The 26080-nt window shown below is 41.4% G+C and overlaps 1 protein-coding gene across 4 annotated transcripts in view; it reads left to right on the top strand.

The window, feature by feature from the left end:
• Window positions 1-1692: 1692 nt before the first annotated feature.
• Window positions 1693-26080, top strand: part of LOC124112384 (guanine nucleotide exchange factor for Rab-3A-like) — a 58600-nt gene continuing 34212 nt past the window's right edge. The window contains exons 1-4 of one of the 4 annotated variants that reach the window (XM_046472478.2): window positions 1693-1791; window positions 14630-15136; window positions 15813-16008; window positions 19567-19662. In XM_046472478.2, coding sequence (XP_046328434.2) covers window positions 14655-15136; window positions 15813-16008; window positions 19567-19662 — 774 coding nt within the window. In that variant the 5' untranslated portion in view covers window positions 1693-1791; window positions 14630-14654. The other 3 variants (XM_048383373.1, XM_046472477.2, XM_046472479.2) reach the window with 3 other exon arrangements.

Raw genomic sequence — 26080 nt, 5'->3', positions numbered from 1 at the left:
AAAACAAAGTCTAAATGGAATGCATAATGTGTCGGGGCTCTTTTATTTAACGGCCACAATCCGAAATATTTCAGAAACCCCTCGAGTTACCGCTTTTACTTTTGTAATATGGCCGATTCCATTACATTCTATACACTATTGTGACCACAATGTGATGTAGAAACACATCCTTGATTTCAATTATTGATCTAATTATAACATAATTTGTTAAAAGAAATATCGCACAGACACTGTGAAATTTGTGCATAAATGTGAATTGCCGCACAGAAAGGCGTGTGAATATTTGTCAAGTACAAAATAACAAAATAATAATAATAACTAAAGATGTTTCCAATTTATAGTGAAGAATTTAATGTGCGTTATTTATTTGGAATGGGACATGGAAATATACAAAAGATCATATTCAGTACGGTGCCCCCCCAAAAATATAAACTAAATCATATTCCGGATATATATCGCCATGTGTTTTAGAACTAACCGAAAGCATTACCGCAGTAAATGGGGTTTTGCGAAATTGTGGACTGTTTATCCCAGTTCTGGTCGTATCCCAGTTCTGGTCGCTACACACGTGCATGCACGTCGCTATATAAGTGCAATAATCTTGGACGCGACGTTAAACCCAATTTCACCTCACCTCACCTTCGACCAGCGTAGGTTGCTGTGGACCATTTCTAAACCCAGGGGGTACCACTTTATATCAATGACAGTTTGCACAATATATATTTAGTGTTTTTATCCCTAGTCACAGCATAATGTCAAAGTAAATGTTTCAATCGTACATAGTCTCCCTCGAGAATAGGTCCGGCATTACAGCTGTCGGCGGCCCAAGCTTTTATCGAGGAAGAGGACGTGAACACGTCGACAGTTAAACCCGGATTACACAATCAGTGTGCGCTGTAACACTTATGTCCTGTCACGATAAGCGCCGACTGTCACGACCTCAAAGCTCTCGACTTTGTCAAACTGTTCCTAACACTACACTTACGTTGATTTGCATTTGTACTTCGCTGTGGGGAGTTGTATGTCTGAATTCTCCGTACGCATGCGTGTTTTGATGTAGAAATTGTCTTAGACATTCCTAACGACGTATTAATGTGGCCTTACATTGACGAGTTGTTAGGAATTTGATGCTGGCAAATTCTGACTGGAATTTCGGAAACCAAAGAATTCTTGAATTTAATGTTGGTTCCGATAGAAGTTTAAGTAAAGATCACTGACACTGAAATAAAATCCATAAATAAGCAGATTCTGCAAATTCATCAAATAAACCAGAGACCATATAATCTTTTATATGGTCTCTGAATAAACCAAAGACGTACATATCCAACATATCATTATATTCCTCTTTAAATGAAAGCATGTGAGATAATGACAAGAGATTGCCAGAAGTCAAAGTGAATGCATGGCTAAATATAGAGAGCGTCTGTTAACTCGCTTCACTTAGGATGCTTCTTCCAAAATATCTAAGTTGGGACCTCAGTGATCGAAATATGAGGTTAAAAACTGTTTTCTGTTTATTGATAAGTCAATCCGTGTTTCCACTGAGGATATATCGAGTTACTGACTCTTTTTGAATAAACTGGACTGAGATTATATAGAGTATTTTATTACTGATTGTCCATCAATAGCTCCATACGCTGAGCCTGCATTACACGTCCAGCAGCCTGAATCCCAACTGTTGTGGAATGGTAGGGAAATAGTATGTGGTCACTGTCATGGCGGATTAGGTGTTTATTATGTCAGCTGTTACATCGTTAAAAAGAAAATGTTGAATACACAAGGAATATGACGGTCAGAAATCAAACTTAGTTATTTCCCATATTTACAAAGATACATGAAAGTTATCATTACCGTCGAATATACTGTCCATATTTCATTCGCACCATACGAGTGTTAGCGTAGAACAAATGTTTCAAATAATATTCGAATTGTCTGAATTGCTAATTGTCACGGACGTCTTTGTGATTGAAAGAGATGTGTTATCGGACTTAAGTATATTTATGGCCCGTAATAAGCTGTAAGTTGTTATTTGAAATGTTTTTTGAGGTTTAACGAAACGCCGAGTCGGCCAATATACATTACAAAGACACCTTCCTACTCGAGCTACTGTCAAAATGACGAAATTTGAAATCTGTTGTCACACAGAAGTAAGTGTAACGAAGCTGTAAACCCGATATACACCCGACATAAACCCGATACTGACCAAACTCTGTAAACTCTGGCCAAACATAAATTACACCTGGCAGTGGAAGCCATGTATCAAAACTACTCTACTGTTGTGTGTAGCTGTGAATATATCGACACTGCTCTACTGTTGTGTGTAGCTTCGAATGTACCGACACTACTCTACTGTTGTGTGTAGCTGTGAATGTACCAACACTACTCTACTGTTGTGTGTAGCTGTGAATGTACCGACACTGCTCTACTGTTGTGTGTAACTGTGAATGTACCAATACTACTCTACTGTTGTGTGTAGCTTCGAATGTACCGACACTACTCTACTGTTGTGTGTAGCTGTGAATGTACCAACACTACTCTACTGTTGTGTGTAGCTGTGAATGTACCGACACTGCTCTACTGTTGTGTGTAGCTGTTAATGTACGAATACTACTCTACTGTTGTATGTAACTGTGAATGTATCGACACTGCTCTACTGTTGTGTGTAGCTGTGAATGTACAAATACTACTCTACTGTTGTGTGTAGCTGTGAATGTACCGACACTGCTCTACTGTTGTGTGTAGCTGTTAATGTACGAATACTACTCTACTGTTGTATGTAACTGTGAATGTACCGACACTGCTCTACTGTTGTGTGTAGCTGTGAATGTACGAATACTACTCTACTGTTGTGTGTAGCTGTGAATGTACGAATACTACTCTACTGTTGTGTGTAGCTGTGAATGTACGAATACTACTCTACTGTTGTGTGTAACTGTGAATGTACCAACACTGCTCTACTGTTGTGTGAAGCTGTGAATGTACCAACACTACTCTACTGTTGTGTGTAGCTGTGAATGTACCGACACTGCTCTACTGTTGTATGTAACTGTGAATGTATCGACACTGCTCTACTGTTGTATGTAACTGTGAATGTATCGACACTACTCTACTGTTGTATGTAACTGTGAATGTACCGACACTGCTCTACTGTTGTATGTAACTGTGAATGTACAAATACTACTCTACTGTTGTATGTAAATGTGAATGTACCAACACTACTCTACTGTTGTATGTAACTGTGAATGTACCGACACTGCTCTACTGTTGTATGTAACTGTGAATATATCGACACTGCTCTACTGTTGTATGTAACTGTGAATGTACCAACACTGCTCTACTGTTGTGTGTAGCTGTGAATGTACCGACACTGCTCTACTGTTGTGTGTAGCTGTGAATGTACGAATACTACTCTACTGTTGTATGTAACTGTGAATGTACCGACACTGCTCTACTGTTGTATGTAACTGTGAATGTACCAACACTGCTCTACTGTTGTGTGTAACTGTGAATGTATCGACACTGCTCTACTGTTGTGTGTAAATGTGAATGTACCGACACTGCTCTACTGTTGTGTGTAGCTGTGAATGTACCAACACTGCTCTACTGTTGTGTGTAACTGTGAATGTATTGACACTGCTCTACTGTTGTGTGTAGCTGTGAATGTATCGACACTGCTCTACTGTTGTGTGTAGCTGTGAATGTACTGACACTGCTCTACTGTTGTATGTAACTGTGAATGTACCAACACTGCTCTACTGTTGTGTGTAACTGTGAATGTACCAACACTGCTCTACTGTTGTGTGTAACTGTGAATGTATCGACACTGCTCTACTGTTGTGTGTAACTGTGAATGTATCGACACTGCTCTACTGTTGTGTGTAACTGTGAATGTATCGACACTGCTCTACTGTTGTATGTAACTGTGAATGTACCGACACTGCTCTACTGTTGTATGTAACTGTGAATGTACCGACACTGCTCTACTGTTGTGTGTAGCTGTGAATGTACGAATACTACTCTACTGTTGTATGTAGCTGTGAATGTATCGACACTGCTCTACTGTTGTGTGTAGCTGTGAATGTACTGACACTGCTCTACTGTTGTGTGTAGCTGTGAATGTACGAATACTACTCTACTGTTGTATATAACTGTGAATGTACCGACACTGCTCTACTGTTGTATGTAGCTGTGAATGTACCAACACTGCTCTACTGTTGTATGTAACTGTGAATGTACGAATACTACTCTACTGTTGTATGTAACTGTGAATGTACCGACACTGCTCTACTGTTGTATGTAACTGTGAATGTACCAACACTGCTCTACTGTTGTGTGTAACTGTGAATGTATCGACACTGCTCTACTGTTGTGTGTAAATGTGAATGTACCGACACTGCTCTACTGTTGTGTGTAGCTGTGAATGTACCAACACTGCTCTACTGTTGTGTGTAACTGTGAATGTATTGACACTGCTCTACTGTTGTGTGTAGCTGTGAATGTATCGACACTGCTCTACTGTTGTGTGTAGCTGTGAATGTACTGACACTGCTCTACTGTTGTATGTAACTGTGAATGTACCAACACTGCTCTACTGTTGTGTGTAACTGTGAATGTACCAACACTGCTCTACTGTTGTGTGTAACTGTGAATGTATCGACACTGCTCTACTGTTGTGTGTAACTGTGAATGTATCGACACTGCTCTACTGTTGTGTGTAACTGTGAATGTATCGACACTGCTCTACTGTTGTATGTAACTGTGAATGTACCGACACTGCTCTACTGTTGTATGTAACTGTGAATGTACCGACACTGCTCTACTGTTGTGTGTAGCTGTGAATGTACGAATACTACTCTACTGTTGTATGTAGCTGTGAATGTATCGACACTGCTCTACTGTTGTGTGTAGCTGTGAATGTACTGACACTGCTCTACTGTTGTGTGTAGCTGTGAATGTACGAATACTACTCTACTGTTGTATATAACTGTGAATGTACCGACACTGCTCTACTGTTGTATGTAGCTGTGAATGTACCAACACTGCTCTACTGTTGTATGTAACTGTGAATGTACCAACACTGCTCTACTGTTGTATGTAGCTGTGAATGTACCGACACTACTCTACTGTTGTGTGTAGCTGTGAATGTACCGACACTGCTCTACTGTTGTATGTAACTGTGAATGTACAAATACTACTCTACTGTTGTGTGTAGCTGTGAATGTACCAACACTACTCTACTGTTGTATGTAACTGTGAATGTACCAACACTACTCTACTGTTGTATGTAGCTGTGAATGTACCGACACTACTCTACTGTTGTATGTAACTGTGAATGTACCAACACTGCTCTACTGTTGTATGTAGCTGTGAATGTACCGACACTACTCTACTGTTGTATGTAACTGTGAATGTACCAACACTGCTCTACTGTTGTATGTAGCTGTGAATGTACCAACACTGCTCTACTGTTGTATGTAACTGTGAATGTATCAACACTGCTCTACTGTTGTGTGTAGCTGTGAATGTATCGACACTGCTCTACTGTTGTATGTAACTGTGAATGTACCGACACTGCTCTACTGTTGTGTGTAACTGTGAATGTACGAATACTACTCTACTGTTGTGTGTAGCTGTGAATGTACCCACACTACTTTACTGTTTTGTGTAGCTGTGAATGTACCGACACTGCTCTACTGTTGTATGTAGCTGTGAATGTACCAACACTACTCTACTGTTGTGTGTAACTGTGAATGTACCGATACTGCTCTACTGTTGTGTGTAACTGTGAATGTATCGAAACTGCTCTACTGTTGTATGTAACTGTGAATGTACGAATACTACTCTTCTGTTGTGTGTAGCTGTGGATGTACCGACACTGCTCTACTGTTGTGTGTAGCTGTGAATGTACTGACACTGCTCTACTGTTGTGTGTATCTGTGAATGTACCGACACTGCTCTACTGTTGTATGTAACTGTGAATGTATCGACACTACTCTACTGTTGTGTGTAGCTGGGAATGTACCGACACTGCTCTACTGTTGTGTGTAGCTGTGAATGTACTGACACTACTCTACTGTTGTGTGTAGCTGTGAATGTACTGACACTGCTCTACTGTTGTATGTAACTGTGAATGTACGAGTACTACTCTACTGTTGTGTGTAGCTGTGAATGTACGAATACTACTCTACCGTTGTATGTAACTGTGAATGTACCGACACTGCTCTACTGTTGTATGTAACTGTGAATGTACCAACACTGCTCTACTGTTGTGTGTAGCTGTGAATGTACCAACACTGCTCTACTGTTGTGTGTAGCTGTGAATGTACGAATACTACTCTACTGTTGTATGTAACTGTGAATGTACCGACACTGCTCTACTGTTGTATGTAGCTGTGAATGTATCGACACTGCTCTACTGTTGTGTGTAGCTGTGAATGTACGAATACTACTCTACTGTTGTGTGTAGCTGTGAATGTACTGACACTGCTCTACTGTTGTATGTAACTGTGAATGTACCAACACTGCTCTACTGTTGTATGTAACTGTGAATGTATCGACACTGCTCTACTGTTGTGTGTAGCTGTGAATGTACCGACACTGCTCTACTGTTGTGTGTAGCTGTGAATGTACCGACACTGCTCTACTGTTGTATGTAACTGTGAATGTATCGACACTACTCTACTGTTGTGTGTAGCTGTGAATGTACCGACACTGCTCTACTGTTGTGTGTAGCTGTGAATGTACCAACACTGCTCTACTGTTGTGTGTAGCTGTGAATGTACGAATACTACTCTACTGTTGTGTGTAGCTGTGAATGTACCAACACTGCTCTACTGTTGTATGTAACTGTGAATGTATCGACACTGCTCTACTGTTGTGTGTAGCTGTGAATGTACCGACACTGCTCTACTGTTGTGTGTAGCTGTGAATGTACCGACACTGCTCTACTGTTGTGTGTAGCTGTGAATGTATCGACACTGCTCTACTGTTGTATGTAACTGTGAATGTATCGACACTACTCTACTGTTGTATGTAACTGTGAATGTACCAACACTGCTCTACTGTTGTATGTAACTGTGAATGTATCGACACTACTCTACTGTTGTGTGTAGCTGGGAATGTACCAACACTGCTCTACTGTTGTGTGTAGCTGTGAATGTATCGACACTACTCTACTGTTGTGTGTAGCTGGGAATGTACCAACACTACTCTACTGTTGTATGTAACTGTGAATGTATTGACACTACTCTACTGTTGTGTGTAGCTGGGAATGTACCAACACTGCTCTACTGTTGTATGTAACTGTGAATGTATCGACACTACTCTACTGTTGTGTGTAGCTGTGAATGTATCGACACTGCTCTACTGTTGTATGTAACTGTGAATGTACCGACACTGCTCTACTGTTGTGTGTAACTGTGAATGTACGAATACTACTCTACTGTTGTGTGTAGCTGTGAATGTACCCACACTACTTTACTGTTTTGTGTAGCTGTGAATGTACCGACACTGCTCTACTGTTGTATGTAGCTGTGAATGTACCAACACTACTCTACTGTTGTGTGTAACTGTGAATGTACCGATACTGCTCTACTGTTGTGTGTAACTGTGAATGTATCGAAACTGCTCTACTGTTGTATGTAACTGTGAATGTACGAATACTACTCTTCTGTTGTGTGTAGCTGTGGATGTACCGACACTGCTCTACTGTTGTGTGTAGCTGTGAATGTACGAATACTACTCTACTGTTGTATGTAACTGTGAATGTACCGACACTGCTCTACTGTTGTATGTGGCTGTGAATGTATCGACACTGCTCTACTGTTGTGTGTAGCTGTGAATGTACGAATACTACTCTACTGTTGTGTGTAGCTGTGAATGTACTGACACTGCTCTACTGTTGTATGTAACTGTGAATGTACCAACACTGCTCTACTGTTGTATGTAACTGTGAATGTACCGACACTGCTCTACTGTTGTGTGTAGCTGTGAATGTACCGACACTGCTCTACTGTTGTGTGTAGCTGTGAATGTATCGACACTGCTCTACTGTTGTATGTAACTGTGAATGTATCGACACTACTCTACTGTTGTGTGTAGCTGTGAATGTACCGACACTGCTCTACTGTTGTGTGTAGCTGTGAATGTACCAACAATGCTCTACTGTTGTGTGTAGCTGTGAATGTACGAATACTACTCTACTGTTGTGTGTAGCTGTGAATGTACCAACACTGCTCTACTGTTGTATGTAACTGTGAATGTATCGACACTGCTCTACTGTTGTGTGTAGCTGTGAATGTACCGACACTGCTCTACTGTTGTGTGTAGCTGTGAATGTACCGACACTGCTCTACTGTTGTGTGTAGCTGTGAATGTATCGACACTGCTCTACTGTTGTATGTAACTGTGAATGTATCGACACTACTCTACTGTTGTATGTAACTGTGAATGTACCAACACTGCTCTACTGTTGTATGTAACTGTGAATGTATCGACACTACTCTACTGTTGTGTGTAGCTGGGAATGTACCAACACTGCTCTACTGTTGTGTGTAGCTGTGAATGTATCGACACTACTCTACTGTTGTGTGTAGCTGGGAATGTACCAACACTACTCTACTGTTGTATGTAACTGTGAATGTATTGACACTACTCTACTGTTGTGTGTAGCTGGGAATGTACCAACACTGCTCTACTGTTGTATGTAACTGTGAATGTATCGACACTACTCTACTGTTGTGTGTAGCTGGGAATGTACCAACACTACTCTACTGTTGTGTGTAGCTGGGAATGTACCAACACTGCTCTACTGTTGTGTGTAGCTGGGAATGTACCAACACTGCTCTACTATTGTGTGTAGCTGTGAATGTACGAATACTACTCTACTGTTGTGTGTAACTGTGAAAGTACCAACACTGCTCTACTGTTGTGTGTAGCTGTGAATGTACGAATACTACTCTACTGTTGTGTGTAGCTGTGAATGTATCAACACTGCTCTACTGTTGTATGTAGCTGTGAATGTACCGACACTGCTCTACTGTTGTGTGTAGCTGTGAATGTACCGACACTGCTCTACTGTTGTGTGTAGCTGTGAATGTATCGACACTACTCTACTGTTGTATGTAACTGTGAATGTATCGACACTACTCTACTGTTGTATGTAACTGTGAATGTACCAACACTGCTCTACTGTTGTATGTAACTGTGAATGTATCGACACTACTCTACCGTTGTGTGTAGCTGGGAATGTACCAACACTACTCTACTGTTGTGTGTAGCTGTGAATGTATCGACACTACTCTACTGTTGTGTGTAGCTGGGAATGTACCAACACTACTCTACTGTTGTGTGTGGCTGGGAAAGTATCGACACTACTCTACTGTTGTATGTAGCTGTAAATGTATCGACACTACTCTACTGTTGTGTGTAGCTGTGAATGTATCGACACTACTCTACTGTTGTTTGTAGCTGGGAATGTACCAACACTACTCTACTGTTGTGTGTAGCTGTGAATGCACCAACACTGCTCTACTGTTGTGTGTAGCTGTGAATGTACCAACACTACTCTACTGTTGTGTGTAGCTGTGAATGTACCAACACTGCTCTACTGTTGTTTGTAGCTGTGAATGTACCGACACTACTCTACTGTTGTGTGTAGCTGTGAATGTATCGACACTGCTCTACTGTTGTGTGTAGCTGTGAATGTACCGACACTGCTCTACTGTTGTGTATAGCTGTGAATGTACTGACACTGCTCTACTGTTGTATGTAACTGTGAATGTATCGACACTACTCTACTGTTGTATGTAACTGTGAATGTACCAACACTGCTCTACTGTTGTATGTAACTGTGAATGTACCGACACTACTCTACTGTTGTGTGTAGCTGGGAATGTACCAACACTACTCTACTGTTGTGTGTAGCTGGGAATGTTCCAACACTACTCTACTGTTGTGTGTAGCTGTGAATGTATCGACACTACTCTACTGTTGTATGTAGCTGTAAATGTATCGACACTACTCTACTGTTGTGTGTAGCTGTGAATGTACCGACACTGCTCTACTGTTGTGTGTAGCTGAGAATGTACCGACACTGCTCTACTGTTGTGTGTAGCTGTGAATGTATCGACACTGCTCTACTGTTGTATGTAACTGTGAATGTACCAACACTGCTCTACTGTTGTATGTAACTGTGAATGTATCGACACTACTCTACTGTTGTGTGTAGCTGGGAATGTACCAACACTACTCTACTGTTGTGTGTAGCTGTGAATGTATCAACACTACTCTACTGTTGTGTGTAGCTGTGAATGTACCGACACTGCTCTACTGTTGTGTGTAGCTGTGAATGTACCGACACTGCTCTACTGTTGTGTGTAGCTGTGAATGTACTGACACTGCTCTACTGTTGTATGTAACTGTGAATGTATCGACACTACTCTACTGTTGTATGTAACTGTGAATGTACCAATACTGCTCTACTGTTGTATGTAACTGTGAATGTATCGACACTACTCTACTGTTGTGTGTAGCTGGGAATGTACCAACACTACTCTACTGTTGTGTGTAGCTGGGAATGTATCAACACTACTCTACTGTTGTGTGTAGCTGTGAATGTATCGACACTACTCTACTGTTGTATGTAGCTGTAAATGTATCGACACTACTCTACTGTTGTGTGTAGCTGTGAATGTATCGACACTACTCTACTGTTGTGTGTAGCTTGGAATGTACCAACACTACTCTACTGTTGTGTGTAGCTGGGAATGTACCAACACTACTCTACTGTTGTGTGTAGCTGTGAATGTATCGACACTAATCTACTGTTGTATGTAGCTGTAAATGTATCGACACTACTCTACTGTTGTGTGTAGCTTTGAATGTATCGATACTACTCTACTGTTGTGTGTAGCTGGGAATGTACCAACACTACTCTACTGTTGTGTGTAGCTGGGAATGTACCAACACTACTCTACTGTTGTGTGTAGCTGGGAAAGTATCGACACTACTCTACTGTTGTATGTAACTGTGAATGTACCAACACTGCTCTACTGTTGTATGTAACTGTGAATGTATCGACACTACTCTACTGTTGTGTGTAGCTGGGAATGTACCAACACTACTCTACTGTTGTGTGTAGCTGTGAATGTATCGACACTACTCTACTGTTGTATGTAACTGTGAATGTACCAACACTGCTCTACTGTTGTATGTAACTGTGAATGTATCGACACTACTCTACTGTTGTGTGTAGCTGGGAATGTACCAACACTACTCTACTGTTGTGTGTAGCTGGGAATGTATCAACACTACTCTACTGTTGTGTGTAGCTGTGAATGTATCGACACTACTCTACTGTTGTATGTAGTTGTAAGTGTATCGACACTACTCTACTGTTGTGTGTAGCTGTGAATGTATCGACACTACTCTACTGTTGTGTGTAGCTGGGAATGTACCAACACTACTCTACTGTTGTGTGTAGCTGAGAATGTACCGACACTGCTCTACTGTTGTGTGTAGCTGTGAATGTATCGACACTGCTCTACTGTTGTATGTAACTGTGAATGTACCAACACTGCTCTACTGTTGTATGTAACTGTGAATGTATCGACACTACTCTACTGTTGTGTGTAGCTGGGAATGTACCAACACTACTCTACTGTTGTGTGTAGCTGTGAATGTATCAACACTACTCTACTGTTGTGTGTAGGTGTGAATGTACCGACACTGCTCTACTGTTGTGTGTAGCTGTGAATGTACCGACACTGCTCTACTGTTGTGTGTAGCTGTGAATGTATGAATACTACTCTACTGTTGTATGTAACTGTGAATGTACCAACACTACTCTACTGTTGTGTGTAGCTGTGAATGCACCAACACTGCTCTACTGTTGTGTGTAGCTGTGAATGTATCGACACTAATCTACTGTTGTATGTAGCTGTAAATGTATCGACACTACTCTCCTGTTGTGTGTAGCTTTGAATGTATCGACACTACTCTACTGTTGTGTGTAGCTGGGAATGTACCAACACTACTCTACTGTTGTGTGTAGCTGGGAATGTACCAACACTACTCTACTGTTGTGTGTAGCTGGGAAAGTATCGACACTACTCTACTGTTGTATGTAGCTGTAAATTTATTGACACTACTCTACTGTTGTGTGTAGCTGTGAATGTATCGACACTACTCTACTGTTGTGTGTAGCTGGGAATGTATCGACACTACTCTACTGTTGTGTGTAGCTGTGAATGTACCAACACTGCTCTACTGTTGTGTGTAGCTGTGAATGTATGAATACTACTCTACTGTTGTATGTAACTGTAAATGTACCAACACTACTCTACTGTTGTGTGTAGCTGTGAATGCACCAACACTGCTCTACTGTTGTGTGTAGCTGTGAATGTACCGACACTACTCTGCTGTTGTGTGTAGCTGTGAATGTATCGACACTGCTCTACTATTGTATGTAACTGTGAATGTACGAATACTACTCTACTATTGTATGTAACTGTGAATGTACGAATACTACTCTACTGTTGTATGTAACTGTGAATGTACCGACACTGCTCTACTATTGTATGTAACTGTGAATGTACCAACACTGCTCTACTGTTGTGTGTAGCTGTGAATGTACCAACACTGCTCTACTGTTGTGTGTAGCTGTGAATGTACCAACACTACTCTACTGTTGTGTGTAGCTGTGAATGTACCAACACTGCTCTACTGTTGTTTGTAGCTGTGAATGTACCGACACTACTCTACTGTTGTGTGTAGCTGTGAATGTATCGACACTGCTCTACTGTTGTGTGTAGCTGTGAATGTACCGACACTGTTCTACTGTTGTGTGTAGCTGTGAATGTACTGACACTGCTCTACTGTTGTATGTAACTGTGAATGTATCGACACTACTCTACTGTTGTATGTAACTGTGAATGTACCAACACTGCTCTACTGTTGTATGTAACTGTGAATGTATCGACACTACTCTACTGTTGTGTGTAGCTGGGAATGTACCAACACTACTCTACTGTTGTGTGTAGCTGGGAATGTATCAACACTACTCTACTGTTGTGTGTAGCTGTGAATGTATCGACACTACTCTACTGTTGTATGTAGCTGTAAATGTATCGACACTACTCTACTGTTGTGTGTAGCTGTGAATGTATCGACACTACTCTACTGTTGTGTGTAGCTGGGAATGTACCAACACTACTCTACTGTTGTGTGTAGCTGGGAATGTACCAACACTACTCTACTGTTGTGTATAGCTGGGAAAGTATCGACACTACTCTACTGTTGTATGTAGCTGTAAATGTATGGACACTACTCTACTGTTGTGTGTAGCTGTGAATGTATCGACACTACTCTACTGTTGTGTGTAGCTGTGAATGTATTGACACTACTCTACTGTTGTATGTAGCTGTAAATGTATGGACACTACTCTACTGTTGTGTGTAGCTGTGAATGTATCGACACTACTCTACTGTTGTGTGTAGCTGGGAATGTACCAACACTACTCTACTGTTGTGTGTAGCTGGGAATGTACCAACACTGCTCTACTGTTGTTTGTAGGTGTGAATGTACCAACACTACTCTACTGTTGTGTGTAGCTGTGAATGCACCAACGCTGCTCTACTGTTGTGTGTAGCTGTGAATGTACCGACACTACTCTGCTGTTGTGTGTAGCTGTGAATGTATCGACACTGCTCTACTATTGTATGTAACTGTGAATGTACCAACACTGCTCTACTGTTGCGTGTAGCTGTGTATGTACTGACACTGCTTTACTGTTGTGTGTAGCTGTGAATGTATTGACACTCCTCTACTGTTGTTTGTAACTGTGAATGTACCAACACTGCTTTACTGTTGTGTGTAGCTGTTAATGTACCAATACTACTCTACTGTTGTGTGTAGCTGGGAATGTACCAATACTACTCTACTGTTGTGTGTAGCTATGAATGTACCAACACTACTTTACCGTGTGTGTAGCTTGGAATGTACGAATACTACTCTACTGTTGTGTGTAGGTGTGAATGTACCGACACTACTCTACTGTTGTGTGTAGCTGTGAATGTACCAACCCTACTCTACTGTTGTGTGTAGCTGTGAATGTATCAACACTGCTCTACTGTTGTGTGTAGCTGTGAATGTACCCACACTACTTTACTGTTGTGTGTAGCTGTGAATGTATCAACACTGCTCTACTGTTGTGTGTAGCTGTGAATGTATTGACACTACTCTACTGTTGTGTGTAGCTGTGAATGTATCGACACTGCTCTACTGTTGTGTGTAGCTGTGAATGTATCGACACTGCTTTTCTGTTGTATGTAGCTGTGAATGTTTCAACACTGCTCTACTGTTGTGTGTTTACCAATCATGGTGAGAAATTCCACATAAAGGTGCCATGATCTTAGCTAGAAACAAATTCATTTTTCAGGTATTTGCCAAGTTTATAACGAAACACATTGTCAAAATTGATCTTTGAAATCACCCAGTATGCCAACACATAAAAATTGATATAGTGATGCGTATCTCTAAAAGAAAGAACCCCAATTTTCTGACATACTGGCATGACTGGTAATACAGGGCACCCTTCTTCACTTCAGTTGTATTGTCCTTTGCATTTTAGATTTGACAAGAGCACTGCTGTGAGAATGTCTGGAGATGCTCAGCTTCTAGTCTCAGACAGACCAGTGTCGCCACAGACATCTTCCCCTGCCTCCAAGCTTCCAGCTGCTGCAGCACTGACGCAGCGAGAACCATGTGTTGGACAGGAAGCCAACTACAGACAGCCATCCTCTGTGTCCAGTAGTCAGTCTGGTAGCCAAGGTCCTACTACACCTGGTACAAGTGACACAGAGTGGGGCACCCGACCACCGCCGCAAGGTGCCCCTTCACAGCTGGTGGATCAGACAAGTGCCATGGCAGCTGTTGTCGTTGGCAGTATGGCAGCTGCAGCTGTAGGACTTGGGACAGGGACAAAATCTGGGGATTCCCCCAGAGTGGCCAGTGGCCAGTCAGGGCAAGCTCCGACAGGGCAGAGGTCGCAGGGGTCAAACAGTGACAGTGTCACTCGCTCTGTTTCACTCACAGGAGCTATTAATGGACTTTATGGAACAGTTCCTGATGAAAAACAGTAGGTTTTATTACTATTAGTTTAAGTTATGTTTGTAGTATTCCTCATGTTAAGACATTTGGTGTCATTAAGAAAACCTGCAAACAATTTCCCAGCAACAGCCATGTGACTCTTTATAGATACTCCAAACATAAAAATTGGAACAAACATAATCTGAAATTGGTCATGAACTCCTGGAACTTTAGTGTCAGCTTCCCACCCTGGAATACCTTTAGAAAATAGAAAAAGTCAGTGGACAATAATATCTCTATGCCAGTTATGTTTTTTCTGGTGATAAAAAATTACGCATAATCAACTTTTAAACTATGAGACTGACATGCCCAACTTAATAGCTCTCATTCACTTAACGACCCGTGATCTGGAGTAGAATAGGTCTTCAGCAACCCATGCATACCGTAAAAGGCGATTATGCTTGGCGTAAGAGGCGACTAACAAGATCGGGTTGTCAGGCTCGCTGACTTGGTTGAAGCATGTCATCGATCCCAATTTCCTTGATCGATGCTCATGATATCAGTCACTGGATTGTCTGGTCCAGACTCGATTATTTACAGACCGCCGTCATATAGCTGGAATATTGCTGAGTGCGGCGTAAAACAACAAACCAACCAACCAACCATTCACAAACAACAAACAGTCCGGCCTGGCAGGGTATAATGGGGCAATGTGTGTGTTGTAGGAAAGAGACTATAGATGAGTCTGAATGTCCTGTTGTTGAGCTGCGTCGACATCCAGCCCGGGCCCACCTGCGCCATGCCCACTCTGAAGCAGAGACGACTGACTTGCAAATATCTCGGCGGCGAAGTCAGACGATGGCCGAGATGAAGGAGCATGCGTATCACAGACTGCAGGAAGAACTCCAGAAAGCTCAAACGGTACGTCACAAGTTCAGTCCTGATCTTAAAAGATAAAATGTGGTACATGTTTCAAACTTCATCAGTTTGTGTTACCTGGACTCATTTTCTGGTTTACAGGACCGCAGGCCTCAAAGTTGCCACTAAAACGGTAGCCAATGCGACCTAAATTTCAGTTTGTCTACTGTCTAAACTTCAGAGGTAGGCAAATGACTACCTAGAAAAATATCTTGTGGCGACACATCTGTAGGCACAAAAATAAATAACAGCTGATATTGGAAAACACATCTGCTAACAATTGTACTCGCAAATAATTCCTTCTAAAGTCGACAATGAACCAAAATACATAAAAATTAATGTAATCAGTTCTTTATTTTAGTTGACAATGCTCATTGGATAAGCAAGGATATACCTATATAATCTCATAACATAAATCGCATCATTGTTCAAGTCACAAGTTACAAAATTCAAGTACAGTTTCCATTAAGATACAATTTCAAGACTAGTCGCTGTAAATTGTACATATTATAATAGTTATTTGATAAAGATAATTTCAAATGCTTTTGGCTACCTACAATATTAGCTTGACTTCTTTATTTTACCACTGGCTACCTGGAAAAAAATACTTGTAGCCATATGGCTAGTTGGTAAAAATGTAAACTTTGAGGCCTGCCGAGTACTGTATGTCCAGTTGAGGCCTCAGAATGTTCTCGACTCTCTCAGGAGAGATGCCTACTCTATTGGCTGTGTGACAAATGCTGAGTCATCCACCATCCATAATCACATCATGTATTTTTAATATCAATATTTTCCTTATTGGTGGCCACTTGAAGTGTTTCTTGATCTTGGATCATCTTTGAGGCTCATTGTGCCCCTCTTGAACTCCACTGCCCTCGTTACAGTAGAGGGGCATTCGGGTAGCCTAGTGGTTAAAGCGTTCGCTCGTCACACCGAAGACCCGGGTTCGAATCCTGACATGGGTACAATGTGTGAAGCCCATTTCTGGTGTCCCCCGCCGTGATATTGCTGGAATATTGCTAAAAGCGGCGTAAAACCAAACTCACTCACTCACTCGTAACAGTAGAAGGAGCAGCATCCCTGAGGCTGACACCGTGTTCGCATGGATGGCTGCTGGAGTTAGCCCTTGGAGATAGAATGGTTCACAGACTGTTGCTGTTGAAATATCGAGTAACTACCGATGACCTTCCTCTGGCTTGAAGTATTTCAGTCACAAGGAGTTCTATTGACAATTTGACAGGAGATACATTTGAACGAAAACAGCAAGTTCAGATTTGTTCGAAGTCCAATGAGGGATGCCTAAAATGGAACATAGAAATTGGCGCATGTGACTCAATAATAATGATGATGATGATGATGACAATACCAGGGTAATAATAAAAATAATGATAATAATAATTATAGTAATTGTAACTAATAGTAATAGTAATAATATAGTCTTCATAAAACATCTAGTCCACAAAAACAAGTCAACTGGAGAAAATCCTAGATGTACATCTTAAAAAATAACAAAATGATGCTGCATTTGTTTTGTTAACACTGCTCCCATGATGCGTTATATGTTCATAGCTATAGTCACGGTACATGACATGGAGTCTGTTGAAGGAAATCTTTACACTTGAGAGAGTCTGTGGTATGATAAATAAAACAAAGGAGGTAGGGGTTGTCTGAAAAACAGTACCAGGACATAAAAGGTTATTAGACAGCTTTGATAAAGGGATGATTAAGCATACAGTGTACAAGCTTTATGAGCAGAGGGTATCCCTGACTTGTAGTAGAATTCGGGATGAAATTAAGGACACAATTAATATTTCCCAGACTACATTAATTATTTCTCTCCATGAGGTTGGATTTTGATGCACTGCACATGGTGGTGACTGAGCAGTTTTCAGGGAAATCTATTCCATCCTGTCTGAGGTCACATTGTCTCCTCACCATTCATAACTATCACAGTCAGGGCTTCTAGATCATTGACCTTGATGTAACCTGGGTGAATAAGAATCATTCCACTGACTACATGTGGCTACCATGAGATGGAGGAAAAGCACCCATGGTAAGGGGAATCATGTCATTGTTTTGCACGCCAAAGCTCTTGATCTGGAGCTTATTGATGGATGGGGGCTAGTTTTCAAAGAGGAAAAGAAAACTCGTGATTATCATAAGGAAATGAACAATATGTTCATAGACTGTGTTTCAACATCAGCTACTGCCAAGTCGAAACAACCCCAGTGTCACTGTCATGGGTAACGCCAGTTATCATAACGCCATGAGCCACGTACTGTCACACCAACCATGAGTAGTCAGAAGGCGACCATGCAGGAATATCTGACGTCTTGCAATGACGACTTCAGACCATCTGATACAAAAGTTCAACTCATGGAGAAAATTCTCCTTAATAAGAAACCAGTAGAGACATATGTGCTGGCAGCACAACACAGTCATGTTGTCTCGTGTATGCCAGTCAGACATTGTGACCTCTCAGCCTATCTGGGGGCGGTCGGGTAGCCTAGAGGTTTAAGCGTTTGCTCGTCAAGCCTAAGACCCGGGTTCGATTCCCGACATGGGTACAATGTGTGAAGCCTATTTCTGGTGTCCCCCGCCGTGATATTGCTGGAATATTGCTAAAAGCGGCGTAAAACCATACTCACTCACTCACTCAGCCTATCTGGGCTAACTGTAAAGTTGAAAGACATATTATATCAACCCAACATTGCAACTCACACAGACACAGGGAGGGTCCACGCAGGTTTGACTACATTCACCTCAGAGGTATGGCAAATGTGACATTCTTGGAATAGGTCACTACCACCAACGTGACCATGTAGATAGCAGCCTTGTTGCACCAGTTATCCTACCTTTCAGTGATAGGACAGATTCAGATATGTCATCAGTAGAGTCACATGCTGGCTAAAGAAACCATCAAATACTTCTTGATTCTAAAAACCCACCCCTCCAATACTCATCCCGTTTCATATCTTTTAACTATTCCATCATTTTTCTTAGTAAATATAATGCAGTACATATCTTAATTGTTACCCCTGTCAACTCATATCTTTATGAAGTACAATAACAGCAATATTTTGAGATCACCCCCAAATTAGGTGACATTTGCACCTGTGAGAATGCATGGCCGGTGTGAAGTCATCACCTCAGCAGGTGTTAAGTAATTACCTCAGGTTATAGGCAGTTTCATACATGCATGACAACTCACACATATTTTCTAAGTTTATCATCATTTTACCTGTAAAAGTACCTGTCAAGCTAATCAGAGTGTCATTTAGGATAGGCTAGATTAGGTAGATTTACATTATTTTGATCTATGGTATTTTCATAGCCCTATGATTCCTATATTAAATGAAGCCACAAGAGCATTTTTCTAGCATTTCTGACATGGTGTCACTCTGATGCCTGCGTAGATATGCTTCCTGGATGCTGCTTTCATGTGGTTCTGGTTCAAAGGAAGTCTGTAGTTTGGAAAGTATTGTACTTGATGAACGCTGATTGTTCAGGGAGTACGCTACATTCTTTGTAGTTAGGCTCACAAGTTGTCATGTGTTGCAGGACCTGCGTCTGAGAGATGAGGAGTGTGAGAAGCTGTCCAAGGTCCGGGACCAGATGGAGGAGGAGCTGGATGATCTGACAGCATCGTTGTTTGAGGTGGGTTCACGATGATGTTGTCCCTGCAGCGTCATAACTCCAGACTTCAGTATGCATAACTTCAGTATCCATTACACATGTAATAACAGGAGATGTGATATATCAGTTTATTACCCATATGGTGAAGATACAGGTGGTAAGATACTAAATCTGTAAGTCACACGTGTGCCGTACAAGGTTGACCTTGTTTTAGTCGTTTTGATTAGATAACCGTGACCTGTCACACCGGGACTACCTTTTTCATTCATAAAAAATCGTGAGATGTCATTCATTTTGCAACTACATGGCAGAACTGAAGCAATCTCATGTGAGCGAGAGATATTAACAAACACTTTATTAAACCAAACAAGATTGTCACACGCATCAAATTTGGTTTGCATCCGACATTAGTTATGCATTGAGCTTCCACAGACATTATATAATCGAGCTATATCCATTTACAATGTACGACTGCTCAATACTGTTCAATAGATCGAGGGTCCCAATGAGCGTGACGCACCCGACTACTTTCGCAACTTCCAATTTGACATAAAAGGATAAGCGTGGTGAAATGAAGTCAGTTTAAACTATCTGGACTGATATCTAGACTTACTTGGGATGATCGGGTTGTGCCATCAGTGTCCTCTTCGAAGCGTATTTTGTGGCACTGTTTCGGGAGTTGCTTGTTCATGACTGCACAACCAGATCACTCAAAGTGAACATTTCCTATACAAATCATTCGAAAACTCCGTAGAAGTGTGCCTGATTTCTGATTATGTGGCCCAAAATATCCCAATGATGAACAATAACATTCCCTATCTCTATCTTGAGTGTGTTGATTCTCACATCTTCAGTAAAGGGTGGTACAGTAAACATGAATGTCTTTGGCGAACACTCTGATTTCCCTCTTCCAAAATGGTACGGACATGATATAAATTCAACTGACAGATCAAGGAAACTGAACCATTTTGAATGCACAGATGGGACCCCGGCAGTGCGAATGACCGACTGTAAGTCCGATATTCAAAGCGCGGCTCTAATGTGACTTTTCAAATTTTGTATAGGTGCTAAAACATGGCGCTTGAAATCTCATAAGTTGAAGAAATTCTTCCAAAAGGATCTTGAGCGTCGGTGCTGTTTTGTTTTCAAACACAACTGCAGGCGCATGTTGTTAATACGTATTCATAGGAATGTCAACAATGCGCATATTTGGGCATATATCAATATTCATGCGCAACCAGATTTTGCAACCGGTTCCGGTTTGGTCTGTCAACGAACAAAAGTTGTTATGTATTTACACTTACACACATATTAAACGTGGGTAATAAATAAAATACCACACTCATTCTCGTTATATACCATTTTTACGAAACTCGTGAACTTTCTATGTTATCTGACCTTGGTTTCGCTCGGTCAGATACCATAGAAAGTCCACTCGTTTCCTAAAAATGGTATCTAACGAGAATGAGTGTAGTATTCTCTATTTATTACCCACATGGTGAAGATACAGGTGGTAAGATACTAAATCCGTACGTCACACGTGTTTCGTACAAGGTTCACCTCGTTTTATTCCTTTTAATTGGATAACCGTGACCTCTGTCACACCGGCACTACTTTTTTCATTCATAAAAAAATCACAAGACGTCATTCACTTTTACCACTACAAGGCAGAACTGAAGGAATCTCATTAAAGCGAGAGACATTTGCACACACTTTATTAAACCAAACAAGGTGGTCACCCACAACAAATTCACTTTGCATTCTATATTAGTTATGCATAGAGCTACTACAGACATTTTATAATTGAGCTGTATCCATATGCAATGTACGACTACTGATAGATCTTCTATCGAGGGTCCCTATGAGCGTGATGCACCTGACCACTTTCTCGACTTTCAATTTGATTTAACGTGAAAGGTTAAGCCTGGTAAAATTAAGTCAATTTCAACTATCTGGACAGATATCTAGACTTACGCTGGATGCTCCGATTGTGCCATCAGTGTCCCCATTCGACGTATATTTTGTGAAATTGCTTTCAAAGGTGTTTGTTCATGAATGAACATACACGACTGCACGACGAGGGGGGTTACACGATTTCACTTCTGTTCACAGCTCTCGGGGATCCCCCATGACCAATCTCCTCTCCCAGTGATCATGATATTGTTGATCAGACGGACATGTTTCGGGATTGCAGATCAACTGGGCCTCTCCTGTAGCTCCTAAATCTTTGGATAGCGACATAAGCATAATTGATCCCATGCATTTTACACTTTTGATATTCTGGTGGATAAATAAGCACATATTGACCAGACCATCCATCTCACACTTCCCCTACTATCAACTATCCTCTCAATACCGCCTCCGTGGTCTAGTGGTAGGGTGTCCGCTAGGAGAGAGGAAGGTCTGGGGTTCGATCCCTGGCTGCGTCATACCATGAAGAAGTTAAGGATGGTACTGGTTGTTACCCTGTCTGGCATTCGGCATCAAGTGGCTAAAACAAGGACTTGTTGGAGTCAGTGAGGGGTATAAAACGGAAGCTGTCGCCATGTCCATTGTGCATGCCACGCGTGCCAAGTTGTTGGAAGAGGCCATATTCGTGTGGCCTTGGCTGTAATGGATCTCTTGTCACACTGTCTGGGTTCCCTCACTACTTGTGTTCAACATGTCTCCAGAGTTTCTCTCGTAGCCAAGGGTTATTCTCGACGGTGGCGTATACTATTACTTTGGTGCATCGCACATCTAGTAAGCTTTGTCCGACCACAAGTGGGAGGCGTTTGAAAGTTATTGCTCAGCTAGGGATCTTTCTCTCCCACTACCACGTCACCTCAAATATTGCTGACTTCCTCCAACATCTCCGCTCTACTAGGAAGTTGAAGGATCAACTTTTTATACCCCCATTTACGAAGTAAATCGGGGGTATATAGCGTTCCGTTTGTCTGTCCATCCATCCGTCCGTCCGTCCGTCCTTCCTTCCGTCCGAGCTTTTGTACGGCCCATAACTTTTTAACCATGCACCCTAGCTTCACCAAACTTGCTACACACATTAACCACAATGAGTACTTGTGCCTTTTGCTAGTTTGAAGATTCTGAATTTTTTAATTTTTGCCGTTTCCATGGAAACATTAAGAAACTTAAACTTTTAGGGTGGGTGTTTTGTACGGCCTATATCTTTTTAACTATGCACCCTAGCTTCACCAAACTTTCTACACACATTAACCACAATGAGTACTTGTGCCTTTTGCTAGTTTGAAGATTCTGAATTTTATAATTTTTGCCGTTTCCATGGAAACATTAAGAAACTTAAACTTTTAGGGTGGGTGTTTTGTACGGCCTATATCTTTTTAACTATGCACCCTAGCTTCACCAAACTTTCTACACTCATTAACCACAATGAGTACTTGTGCCTTTTGCTAGTTTGAAGATTCTGAATTTTTTAATTTTTGCCATTTCCATGGAAACATTAAGAAACTTAAACTTTTAGGGTGGGTGTTTTGTACGATCCATGTTTACAATATAATGTATCCTAGCTTCAGCAAACTTGCTACATTAACCACTATGATTATTTTTTATCTTTTATAAGATTCTGAAAGATTTCTCTTTTGCTGTTTTCATGGAAACATGATGGAATTTCGAAATTTTGATGACTGGTTTTGTATACCTCATGGTGTTACAAAGGAAAGGGCAGTTCCTCTGACTTAAAGCAACAGGTATATTTCATTAATTAACAAACTATTTACTATTTGTTGTTGACCAGCGGGGATAACGGGGGTATGTGAGCTTTGCTCGCTTCTTTCTTGTTTTACCAGTTTGGCTGCTAGTAATTCAGTCGTACTGCTCCAAGGTTTCTGCTGTTGCTGAGCTTCGGGCGTTGATTTGCTCATACCAACTTGTGGACCTATCATCCAGACTTAGCCCTCCAGCATGTGATCTCACCGTCTTCCTCCGTCACTTATCTTTGGCCGAGTTTGAACCACTTGTGGATAAGACGTTAAACTCATTACATTCATACATTCTTCCTTCTATCGCTGGCTATTGCAGCCCGTGTTAGTGGGATCTGTGCTTAGACGTCTGTTGAGTCCGGTTCCAGCGTCTTCAACAAGGTAAGTATTCCTGGACTTGCGCTGGGGCTTTATTGCTAAGATTCAGTTCCCAGGACAACCGGATTGTCCATTCACCCTCCACCGCTCTCAGGGATATTGGAGGCTGATGACATGGAAAACCTCTCACTTTGCCCAGTCTGAGCCTTGACAGTCTACTTGAAGGCATCTCAGACCTCCTGTCACTCTCGCAAGCATCTTTCATCCCCCTTATCAACGGCTGCACCTTCAGAGATCGAACCACAATTTCCTTTGGCTGCGTTCTATCATCCACACGGCCTATACCTTTGAGGGAATACCACCCCAGTTGATTCCAATCCTCATGAGACAAGGGCAGTGGCTTCCACCTTGGTGTTGCTTAGTAATTGCACACTCTCAGCTATCATGGAGGGATGTTTCTGGCTTATACTGTCTTTGCCTCCCACAGCTTTTGCTGCGTCCAAAGTCTTCATCACTTTGGCCCTCTTGTCTTGGCCCAACACCTCTCAGCAGCCAGACAGCGCAGATGAGGATGCCCAGTGGTCTACAAGTCCCGGGTCTGGTATACTGTATAAACTGCAATAATTGTCTTTATCGCTAATGTTTAATCAGGTTTCCCAGACAAGCTCCTAGAGGGAGGGTATATATGCTTGACGGTTGGGACTTCGGTCTTCGTCAATAGCAGCGGCCATTTGTTTAAATGGTGTCCCAATCTTCTATCTGCTCACCTCTGTCTTGTGCATGTGATGTCTCAGTAGTTGATTGAAGACCTGTGTGACAAAGAGGTCCACTTCAATAGAAGCATCCATCCAGTGTGGCCATTTGTGTAAATGGTGTCCCGATCTTCTACCTGCTCACCTCTGTCTTGTGCATGTGATGTCTCAGTAGTTGATTGAAGACCTGTGTGACAAAGAGGTCCACTTCAATAGAAGCATCCATCCAGTGTGGCCATTTGTGTAAATGGTGTCCCGATCTTCTACCTGCTCACCTCTGTCTTTTGCATGTCATTGAAGACCTGTGTGAAAAAAAGGTTGTGTCGATCGTTTCCTCTTCTCGTTCTTACCTTATTCAACGAAGTTGGCGGGGGATATAGAAATGGGTTCCGTTCGTGTGTGTGTGTGTGTGTGTGCGGGTGCGTGCTTGTGTGTGCGTGTGTCCCGAAATCGTTTCCGGAGCATATCTCAGAAACCGTTAAATAATTTCTTACAAAACTTTGCATGTTTACCAGACACATACTGAACTGGTGCCTTTTGCTATTAAGGAATTTTATAAATTTTTATTTTTTACGTTTCCATCGCAACAAGTTGGACTTAGGTTCTATAAGGGTGGTCATCGTTTCCGGAGCATAACTCAAAAACTGTTAAATCCTTTCTTACAAAACTTTCCATGTCTACTAGGCACATACTGAACTGGTGCCTTTTGCTATTTAGGAATTTTATAAATTTTTATTTTTTACGTTTCCATTGCAACAAGTTGGACTTAGGTTCTATAAGGTAGAGTTTGTTTCTGGAGCATAACTCAAAACCCATTCAATACTTTCCAACAAAAACTTTGCATGTTTACCAGACACATACTGGACTGGTGCCTCTTGCTATTTAGGAATTTTAGAAATTTTTATTTTTCACGTTTCTATGGCAATAAGTTGGACTTAGGTTCTACAGGGGTGGTGTTCGTTTCCAGAGTGTAACTCAAAAAACGTTAAATACTTTCTTACAAAACTTTGCATGTCTACCAGGCACATACTGAACTGGTGCCTTTTGATATATAGCACTTTTAGAAATTTTTATTGTTTATGTTTCCATGACAACAAGTTGGATTTAAGTTTTAATATAGGATTGGTTTACTTAAGTAGTATAACAAATAAACTGTTAAATATTTCCTTGCCAAACATTGCATGTCTATATATAAAGCGCATACTGAACTAGTGCCATTTGATATTAAGGAGTTTTAGAAATGTTTATTTTAGAATTTCCATTGCAGCTATTTTGACATGGGCTAAGAGAAATGTTGGGTCAGTTACCTGGTTTGGGACCATAACGTGTTAAAATGGGCAGGGGATATAGATGTTTTTGTCAACTATACGCTTGTTTATATTGCAAGAGTATGTCTCCCTGCTTCAGCTAAGATGTTTGGGCCTACAGTTTTTCCACTGGACCTACAGTTTTTTAAATGTGCTGGCAGTGAAGGCTCTCAGTTTACTCTGCTGAGTTTCAGACACTGCTTGATTTGTTTATTTTAACGTCTTCAGTATAGTGTCGTACAGTTAACATGAATGTCTTGTCGAACACTATGATAACCCTCTAGACCGCCTCCGTTGTCTAGTGGTAGAGCTTCCGTCCGGAGATCCCCGGCCGCGTCATACC

This window comes from Haliotis rufescens, unplaced genomic scaffold, assembly GCF_023055435.1.
Source record: "Haliotis rufescens isolate VD_foot unplaced genomic scaffold, xgHalRufe1.0.p SCAF_48, whole genome shotgun sequence".
Lineage (NCBI taxonomy): Eukaryota > Metazoa > Mollusca > Gastropoda > Lepetellida > Haliotidae > Haliotis > Haliotis rufescens.
Note: the sequence above shows the minus strand (reverse complement) of the source record. Positions and strands in the feature narration are given on the sequence as shown.